Here is a 9,968-nt window from a genome sequence, read left to right as displayed (position 1 = left end):
CCCCCCCCCCCCCCTTTGGGAATCCCTGTTCTAGAGCATACTGGTCTCGGTTTGCTAACTCCCGTCTTTGCTCTCCTTGTTCCAGGAGCTCCCCATCAGCTCTCCGGAGGCCATGGACGTGGGCAAGGTGGAGGAGGCGGAGGACGGCGTCCTCGCCCAGCACTCTGACAGCGAGGGCAGCGACTACACGCCGGGACGCAAGAAGAAGAAGAGAGCCAGCAGCGGCAAAGAGAAGAAGAGGAGCAGCTCCGGCGCCGAAAGGAGCAGCTCCAAGAAGAAAGAGCCGGAGCCGGAGGAAGACGACGACGACGATGACGACGACTTCTCGGTGAGGAACACCAGGCGGGGCGTTTGAGGGGCAAAAATAAGGTTTCAGTGAAGTGGTCTGAGGTTTATACCCGTGCTCCGATCTCTTTAAGAGAAGTGTGTGTGTGTGTGTGTGTGTGTGTGTGTGTGTGTGTGTGTGTGTGTGTTTGTGTGTGTGTGTGTTGTGTGTGGTGTGTGGTGTGTGTGTGTGTGTGTGTGGTGTGTGTGTGTGTGTGTGTGTGGTGTGTGTGTGTGTGTGTGTGTGTGTGTGTGTGTGTGTGTGTGTGTGTGTGTGTGTGTGTGTGTGGATGGGTTTGTGTGTGATGGATGGATGGATGGTTGTGTGTGTGTTTATGTGTTTGTTTGTGTGTGTGTTTGTGTGTAGCGTGTGGGGTGTGTGTGGATGGGTAGTTGTGTGTGGGGGGAGTTTTGTGGATGGTGGTGGTGGAGTGTGGGGTGGGGGGGTGGGGAGTGGGTTGTGTGGGATGGATGGAGAGTGTGGAGGTGTGTTGTGTGGATGGGGTGTGGGTGGGTTGGTGTGTAGCGTGTGGAGTGGGGTGTGTGTGGGTGGGTGGGAGTGTGTGGGTGTGGGGAGTGCGTGTGTGTGTGTGTGTGGATGGATGGAGAGTGTGTGTGTGGGTGTGAGACACTGACAGGGATAAGTCTCCCCTGTGCTTTCTGACGGATATCTGTAGCAGGAAAGCTTAACTCTCTTCTTGATGTCATGTTGTTCATGGAGAAGGAAAACCTGGAAATTAGGTGGAAATTCAACGGCACCAAACCACGGCCATGATTTTTGAGAGGTGCATGTCCGGCTACGGGTAGGGTCCGGTCCGTATCTCCACGTACCCGCAGCGTTGATATAACGCAGAAGCATAAATGGGACTTTTTGTGTTTTCTCTCGGGCTAATGGCGTCTTTTCAGTTAGTCGATAATGCGATTTGTCCGACCAAATTCTCATTCACACGCCAAAAAAACCCCCCAGCTGAACATGTTTTCGAGGCACGGCTTTTTTTTAAAAAACAAACTGAGTCACTTTGGTAGCATCTGATCACTGTGAGTCAGAAGTAAATATGTCAACATGGTGGAGTACTCGGGCCTATGCTCTGACTGAAGCAGGTTTTTCAAAACAAGCAGAAATGTCTCCAGTATGCTTCTTGGACTGGTGGGGGAAAAAAAAAAAAGTAAAAGTACAGTAAAACGTCTAAAGCACAGCATCATCGTGCAAAATGATCAGCAGGGATGTGAAGCTGGGTTTTGGGCAGCACCTAAGTCGAATTAATGTCAAATCAATGTGAGATCCAAACCAACTAAAAGACTTTTCTCAGATCTAGTGATTGTAGTTGGTTCCCGGTCGACTTGTTCCGAGTAGTTTTGTCCGTGAGCTTTTTGAGTGTTGTTCATTTAATTTAATTTAATTCAATTTTCAATTCAATTTTATTTACAGTATCAATTCATAACAAGAGTTGTCTCGAGAAACTTTACAGATAGAGCAGGTCTAGACCACACTCCCGAATTTACAAGGACCCAACAGGTCTAGTAGTTTCCACAGATTTATCATCAGCTGCAGGTTTTACCAATGTTTTAGACCCGGATATAGTAGAAATAATAAAAATGGTTGAACATTTTTATAAAGGAAGGGCCCTCAAACGTGTGTGTGGGTGTGGGTGTGGGCACTGCCAGGTGCTCTTGAGCAAGACACCGTACCCCCCCCAACTGCTGCGGGTGCTGGTTCAGCTGGCAGCCCCCCCACTCTAACATCTCTCCATTAGTGTGTGTGTGTGTGTGTGTGTGTGTGTGTGTGTGTGTTCAGCTGATTAGTTAGTGTTTTTTATTTTTATCGATTTTGACGTTTTCCAAGATTTTTTTTTTTAGCTATTTAAAGATGTGATCTTAAGCTTTTTCACTCTTCTCTTTATATGTTATAGACCAAATTATTAATCAAGAACATAATTCGCAGATTTACATATAATGCAGTTAATAATTTCAGCCTTTTGCTGCTTTAATACAAGTGCCAAAGTTGGGCATTTTGGTCGAAGTTTAGAGTACATGTCGTGCTCATTTAAGGAGGTTACATCCCCAAAAAAAGATGCTAAAGAGGAAGAAAGAATAAATGATGCCTTGGTAGGGCTGGGCGATATGGAGAAAATCTAATATCACGATATTTTTGACCAAATACCTCGATATCGCAACAATATTGTAGTGTTGACTAATGGTGCTTTGACAAAATATTGCCACAATGAGATTTTTGTTAACCATCAGTGATGTACCTGGTCATTTCGTTTAATTATCTTTTAAAACCAAGTGGTCAGAGTGGCAGGTGACTCCAAGTGGACTTATCAAATATTCATTTTTGTTGCATTAGTCTGGTTTCTGATTTTCCGACCCTCTTAAACCCAATAACCCCGCAAACGTGGGCCGGTGGAGTCTATGAAATCATTTCAGAATTAACCAAAACAACCATTAAATCCAGGTGAAATTCAATTGATGTGGAAAGCATATGCTTCCGATATCTGGGTCATGATAATAGTTTACATGGTGAGGTAAAATAATGGTTGTTGCTGACGCACAAGGAGGGAACAAAGGTGTAGGAGGTAGGAGATTATTTTAAATAACAACGTTGTTATTTAAAATAAAAAGAACTCTACATGTGAACTGTGCGGTTTAGACTTATTGCCCCAGATCCAAAAAAGAAAAGCCACAGTTGGTCCCACGTGTTGGTCCCACAGCCGGTGCGTGATCATGTCGGTGCTGTAATCATCTGGCAGCATCTTCTGATGTAAAACGGGTTTTATTGTGAACAGCAACAATGTTCAGAAAGACACTTGACAACAGTTATGTTGTCTCTTTATTTGGGCCTTAATGATTCCCGTGATGCACAAAACATGGACAGAATCACTGAATGTACATATAAAAACGACATATATAGGTTTCATAGGGCCCGACTTTAGCGCATATTGAGTTATGGGCATAGCAGCTTTGCACATGTTGGGGACTTGTCTGCTAAACCAGGTTTTCCTCCACACTGTTGTCACCTAATCAGCTGATCAGATTAGTATTGAAAACACCTCACTCACTGAGTTAAAGCGAAACCAGAAAAACATCTCTGATTCCAGCTTGTTAAATATGAATATTTTCTAGTAGGGCTGCGCAATATATCGATATCATGGTATGAGACTTGATATTGTCTTAGATTTTAAATATCGTAATATGGCATAAGTTGTGTCTTTTCCTGGTTTTAAAGGCTGCATTACAGTAAAGTGATGTCATTTTATGATCTTACCAGACTGTAGCTGTTCTATTATTTGCCTCCACCCATTTAGTCATTATAATCCACATTACTGATGATTATTTATCAAGAATCTCATTGTGTAAAAATATTCTATTTTCTAGTTTCTTCTCTCCTCTGTGACAGTTACTGAATATCTTTGAGTTGTGGACAAAGCAAGGACATTTTTCACCATTTTATAGACATTTAAAAAAAAAAAAAACACTATTCCAGTAATCTAGAAAGGAAGGGTGAGTTGCAGCCCGAGATGTGTGCACTGTGACACTGCATCTTACAGCTGCTGTGGTGGCCGTGCAATGTTATCAGAAAGTTACTAGTTGGTTAAATAGTTCGGACAGATGGCTGTCGAAACCAAGGGTCTAATTTTCGTGGTTGTTAACCTACAGGTTTTGTTCGTTAACGCGTATGTTATGTCACATTTGTGGACTGTATTCTCTGTTTTAACTTAACAATGACTGGCTCCCATAAACCTTTTAAGGACAACCGTTTCTTAAGTTAAAGAATGGCCAATACCCAAATCCTCCTGTTTTCATTATTTTATCTGCATATGATGATTTTTTTTACCTGCTGGTGTGATTAGTAACCGCACAGATAAACATACAGTGGATATTTACCAGTGTTCAGTCTATTTTTTATCTTATTTTTTAAATCTGTCGTGCAGTCGTCATGTTCTATATTAATCTTAAAGAGTGCGTTTCCAGTTGTCCCTCTGATGTTAATGCAGTTTATTGTTGGTTTTCCCGTAGGAGCCGAAGTCGTCATCGCAGCTGCTTGACGACTGGGGCATGGAGGACATCGACCACGTCTTCACCGAGGAGGACTACCGCTCTCTGACCAACTACAAGGCCTTCAGCCAATTCGTCAGGTAGAATCCTTTTTTTTTAAACTCATTTGCACTTAAACAAAGCTCCCAATGGGCTGGAAAAATCCAAGGTATTTAACGGAACCACAGAGGACTGTGTAAGAAATGTGAATGTTGCCTTTTCTGGAGATTAGTGGCTGGAAGTCCGTCACCTTCCACTTCAACTGCTCCTCAGATCTCTGCAGGGTGAACCCAGACCGCTATCTAGACTATCTGTCCAGTCTGAGTTTTTAACTGTGTCACTATGTACGACACTTGGCACCGCCCACGACTTGTGATTGGTTTAAAGAAATGCCAATAAACCAGAGCACATTTTTCCTCCACAGGATGAGGAAGATCTGGCGATTCAAGACTAGTAGATAAATATCCTGTGTTGCACTAGTTCTTTTTCCTACTCTTATGACCAGATTTGGACGTAAAATTGAACTGATGTTGATGTTGCTGTAATCTGCAAACCGCAAAATATGTCAAATATCCTCTGCTATCATGTCTGGTCCATCAGACTTGTATTTTAAATGTGGCGTTTCCCCTCCCCTCCAGGCCCCTCATCGCAGCCAAAAACCCCAAGATCGCCGTGTCCAAGATGATGATGGTTCTGGGCGCCAAGTGGCGCGAGTTCAGCACCAACAACCCCCTGAGAGGAGCCGCGGCGGCCAACGCAGCCCTGGCCACCGCCAACGTACCGGCGGCGGTCGACACCATGGTGGCGGAGGTCGCCCCGGCTCCCGTTGCCCCGGCAGCTCCGGTAGAGCCTGAGCTGCCCCCTCCACCCCCGATACGCAAGGCCAAGACAAAGGAAGGCAAAGGTACAGTTGGGAGGAGGCGGTGATTGTCATGATTTCCCCGATTGGATACACAGCCAACCAATCAGAGCTTTGTGGGCGGAATTAAAAGATGTCAAGCCCAAAACCTTCAACATGCAAATTAGGCTAAATGAAAGAAAATTGTCAAATGAAATTCCACGACCTGAAATTTCAAAGCTGGGTTGCAATATCACATCCTTAATATCGGACATTTAAGAGGAGGTTTGGGGTTATTTCCATCGATTTGTTGATTTCTGGCTGATCTTCATTCAAATTTTTCAGGTCCCAACGCCCGCAAGAAGTCCAAACCCACACCCAAACCACAAGACAAGAAGAATAACGCCAAGACCAAGAAAGTGGCACCTCTCAAAATCAAACTGGGGGGCTTCAACAGCAAGCGGAAACGCTCATCGGTACGATCCGCCTCTCTGTCTCTCGCTTCCTGCAAACACTTGTACAGTTGAGATGCTTTCTTACCGTTTTTAGAGCTGCAAGGATGAATCGATTATTCGTCAACAATTGATTAATCGCCAACTATTTTGATAATGGAGTAATCGGTTTGAGTAGTTTTTTTTTTTTTTAACCCTTATGTTGTCCTCGGGTCAAATGTAACCCATTTTCAGTTTTTTTTTTATTAAAGAAAATGGCCCTATGAAATAAGCTAAAAATGTCAACATTAGAAATATCAAATAACTTGGGGGGGAAAAAACATCAAAACAAGCACACACAACATTAAAAAAGTGAAAAAAATGTCAGAAAAAGCAATAACTTTTTTTCATGGTTGACAGGAAGACAACACAAGGGTTAAGAAACACAAGTTAAAATCTTCTCATTCCTGCTGTTTAAATGTGAATATTTGCTGGTTTCTTTACTCCTCTGACAGTTTTACTCAAACCACACTCACAAACAATACACTGGGACATAGGATCGCGTCCCAGGGCATTCCTCTGTGACAGTTAACTGAATATGTTTGAGTCGTGGATAAAAGACAAGATTTGAAGACAACTTGTAGTGCTTTGGGAAACACTGATTGACATTTTCACCATTTTCTGTCATTTCACAGCCCAAACAACTAATCAAGGGCACTATTCACAGATTAATCGACAATGAAATGTATCTTTAGTTGCACTTAAACTCTTTTTGTACACGCCGCTTGTCTCTCCTGTTGCGCAGAGCGAGGAGGACGAGCCTGAAGTGGACAGTGACTTTGAGGACGGCAGCATGAACAGCGTCTCTGTCTCCGAGGGATCAAACAGCCGCAGCAGCCGCAGCAAAAAGAAGCCGTCCAAGAGCAAACCCAAGAAAAAGAAAGGTACGTGTGCATGCTCTTGTCTTTTCCACGATTCTCTTTTTTTTTTTTTTAATTTCTTCCAGTTTCCTTTCTTGCTCTGCTCCTCTTACGGTGACATTAAATACACAATCTGTTTTTGTGTAACCCGCGGGAGATGAACCCGTTACCCTGCTCGTTTCATGCTCTATGTGACAAGTCAGAGCTCTACCTGTTGAGGTGTGGACGGCTGCAGATACAAGCCCACAGTTAGCGGATTAAACACCCAGCGGTAATTACTGCGTGCCGGGTGAAGCATTAAAAGACTGTGGAATGCACGACAACAGGAGGTGGTGTATGTGTGTGTGCACACACATATGAGTCACTGTGAGTCAGCTGAATTATGAGTATATTTAGAAAGACGACATCTTGGTCTGGTCTGGGTTGTCGCCTACCACATCACAGATGAATTGAGATTCTTAACTGTGGATATCATTTTAACGACAGTTGTGGTGTTTTGTTAAGTCTCTGAGGTCCTAAGGTGAACATATAACCCTTGAAATCTGACATCTTGGAAAGAAACATCATATACTTTGTGTGTATTTTGGCAAATAGATCATTAAGAAATACTAAAACTTGATAAAATGTGCAAACTTGTTTTTGTGAGTTTTAGCTTCATTTAACCCTGGTTTAATACGTTTTAACCAAATATTGAAGACCGAGCAATAAAGACGGATTTAACCCGCTAAAAGACTGTAATTTAAGCGTTTCACTGTCAAAATATAAACTGTTGGTGTTGATTGGGAAAGTGGTTTTTTTAAAGATTTTTGAGAGAGAGAGAGAGAGAGAGAGAAAATGTCCAGGTCGGACTTGAACCCTTGACCTTCTGCGTCGAGGAATACACCTTTCTATAGTATATATTTATATATGTGTGCCTGCTCTACCAACTGAGCTAATAACCCGGCTATAAAAAGGTGTTGTTGAAGGGGGAAAAAATGACTCACTGAGTGGGTTTTCCACTCACAAACAACATCAACAACACACGGGAAAAAGTCTCAAATGCTGAGCCTGGGTCCCCCGCACATAGCACACCCTGTGTCTCGGGTTAGATGCGAGATGTTCGGAGGTGTTTTAGTAATAAAAAAAAAAAAAAAAAAAAACTTTTTATTTTTTCTCGCTTAATCAGAAGCCGAGGAAGGTGACGGATATGAGACCGACCACCAGGACTACTGCGAGGTTTGCCAGCAGGGTGGAGAGATCATCCTGTGTGACACCTGTCCCAGAGCGTACCACATGGTCTGCCTGGACCCCGATATGGAGAAAGCCCCCGAGGGCACCTGGAGCTGCCCACACTGTGTAAGCAACATGCATATGCTCTCATCTCTGACACTCTTCAAGGAATACCTACAAATTATCTTTTTGAGTGTTAAACATTTCCAAGTCAAGGGGGGGGGGGGGGGGGGGGAAGAGACACTTCTCAAATCAACTGCAGTGTAATCGACTTTTTGTGCGTTTTTTTTTTTGTTTGTTGCAGAATTCAATCTCCTTTCATCGGGCAAACCAATGACAGTTATAAAATTAAAAACCAGCCACCATGTCCCGCATGGACGACTTGTTCTCCTCAGCATACATTTGCGTTTATACAACAAAAGATGTGTGGTCAAATGCGTCCCAGCGACGGGTTTGTTATCGGATCACAATGCATCTTGGTGGCTGTTGACACTTCTACTTAAAGCTGTCAACCTCTTGACCTGATCGCATTCAAGACAATTTCTTTTTAAACCAAGTAAAAACAGGGTCCTAGTTTCTCCACAAGTCCTGAAACTACAACAGACTTGATCAAAGTATTATCTGGAGAAAGGGACTTCTGCAGGGGTAGAAAGATTCGGCAGCCCGAGCGTCTCAAATGGTCTCAACATAATGATGATAAAGCGTCTTAAAACAGAACAGGAACTTTGTTTTTTACGAGCTTTTCCTTTCAATCCCAGGAGAAGGAGGGCATCCAATGGGAGGCCAGGGAGGAGGTGTCAGAAGGCGAGGAGGACATCGGCGAGACCGGAGAGATGGAGGAGGACGACCTCCACATGGAGTTCTGCAGAGTGTGTAAAGACGGGGGAGAGCTGCTCTGCTGCGACTCGTGCCCCTCGTCGTACCACATCCACTGCCTCAACCCGCCGCTCCCGGAGATCCCCAACGGGGAGTGGATCTGCCCCCGCTGCACGGTGAGTCGCCTGCAGACCCTCAGGGGCCAAAGGGCCGGGGATTGATGTGAAAAATCTGTATTTGTTCTCAGTCATCCAGGTCATAGATATCCCAGGATGGTTTTAAAACTTTTTTTTTTAAGGCCAACTGGACTTGGTTAAAGTTGCTTGAGGATTTTTCATCTGAGAGAATTCTTCAGTTCTGACTGAACGGTGGGGAAACCAAGCTGTCTAACCTCTGTGGGGTTGTTGTCAAGATGATCGAGAGCCCTTCCTTTGTTCAGTGCTCCTGGTGGTTGTAACGACAGTTGTTATTGTCGTTGGAGACACCCGAGGCCAAGTCTGCGCGACCTTTTATTGGCACTGTCGCGTGATGCCATTTCTTTCCTTCTAACTTGAATATTTTCTATTTAAGGAAAGACACAACTCCAAATCCCTTCCCTGACCCACCCACTTACAAACTAAGGAAGATCCAACTCCAAAGTAATGGGTGATATAAAAAATAAAAGAAGGAAAAAGTTAAGAGATGCATTGTAAAGATACTATATCGATCCATTTCTATTGTATCAATTCAAATTAGGTCTGCTGAGTCAGCAAGGTATCCATATAAGCTGCCAAATCTCAAGAAATGTTATGTTCATTTCTAAGAGTATATGTACCTTTTTGTGGAATTCACTTATATAGGGACATGGGAATTCAACTTGCCCATGATGGCTATGCATTTCCTGCCATTGCACAGGGCCGTTGTAAGAAACTACTTTTGGAAGCTGCTTAAATGTAATGGTAAAGCTCCCTAACAAGCAGATTTGTGGATCTAATGGGAAGTGAAATCCAGTGAGCTTTGTCAAAATGTCATTAAAGTCACGCCAGAATGTAGTGAGCATGGTGCCAATTTTGAAAGAAAAGGGTAAATTTACACCATAATATTAATATGTTGGGTTATTTTTCTCTTCTATTTTTTTTCTGTAGTGTCCGTCAATGAAAGGGAAAGTCCAAAAGATCCTGACGTGGCGGTGGGGCGAAGCTCCTCCACCCACACCCGTCCCCCGCCCTCCGGACCTTCCCGCCGACTCCCCCGACCCCGCCCCGCTGGCAGGGCGGCCGGAGAGGGAGTTCTTCGCCAAGTGGTCCAACATGTCGTACTGGCATTGCTCCTGGGTCACGGAGCTCCAGGTGTGTGGAGCACACACATAAACAAACAACTGTATTTGACCTTGTTTTGTATCCCTGTTCTAACCTT

General features: G+C 43.9%; 1 protein-coding gene across 1 annotated transcript in view; it reads left to right on the top strand.

Moving 5' to 3' along the window:
* The window catches only part of LOC116701388 (chromodomain-helicase-DNA-binding protein 4-like), a gene marked incomplete in the record, with an annotated part of 79,261 nt that overhangs the window by 40,845 nt on the left and 28,448 nt on the right, over positions 1-9,968 (top strand). Inside the window, 8 exon segments of the mRNA XM_032535062.1 lie at positions 86-328; positions 4,342-4,460; positions 4,998-5,263; positions 5,543-5,673; positions 6,434-6,572; positions 7,714-7,883; positions 8,516-8,749; positions 9,698-9,901. Of these exon segments, the coding sequence (XP_032390953.1) occupies positions 86-328; positions 4,342-4,460; positions 4,998-5,263; positions 5,543-5,673; positions 6,434-6,572; positions 7,714-7,883; positions 8,516-8,749; positions 9,698-9,901 (1,506 nt within the window).

This window comes from Etheostoma spectabile, chromosome 14, assembly GCF_008692095.1.
Source record: "Etheostoma spectabile isolate EspeVRDwgs_2016 chromosome 14, UIUC_Espe_1.0, whole genome shotgun sequence".
In the NCBI taxonomy this organism is placed as follows: Eukaryota; Metazoa; Chordata; class Actinopteri; order Perciformes; family Percidae; genus Etheostoma; species Etheostoma spectabile.
The sequence above is the reverse complement of the archived record's forward strand: the minus strand, read 5'-3'. Positions and strand labels throughout refer to the sequence as shown.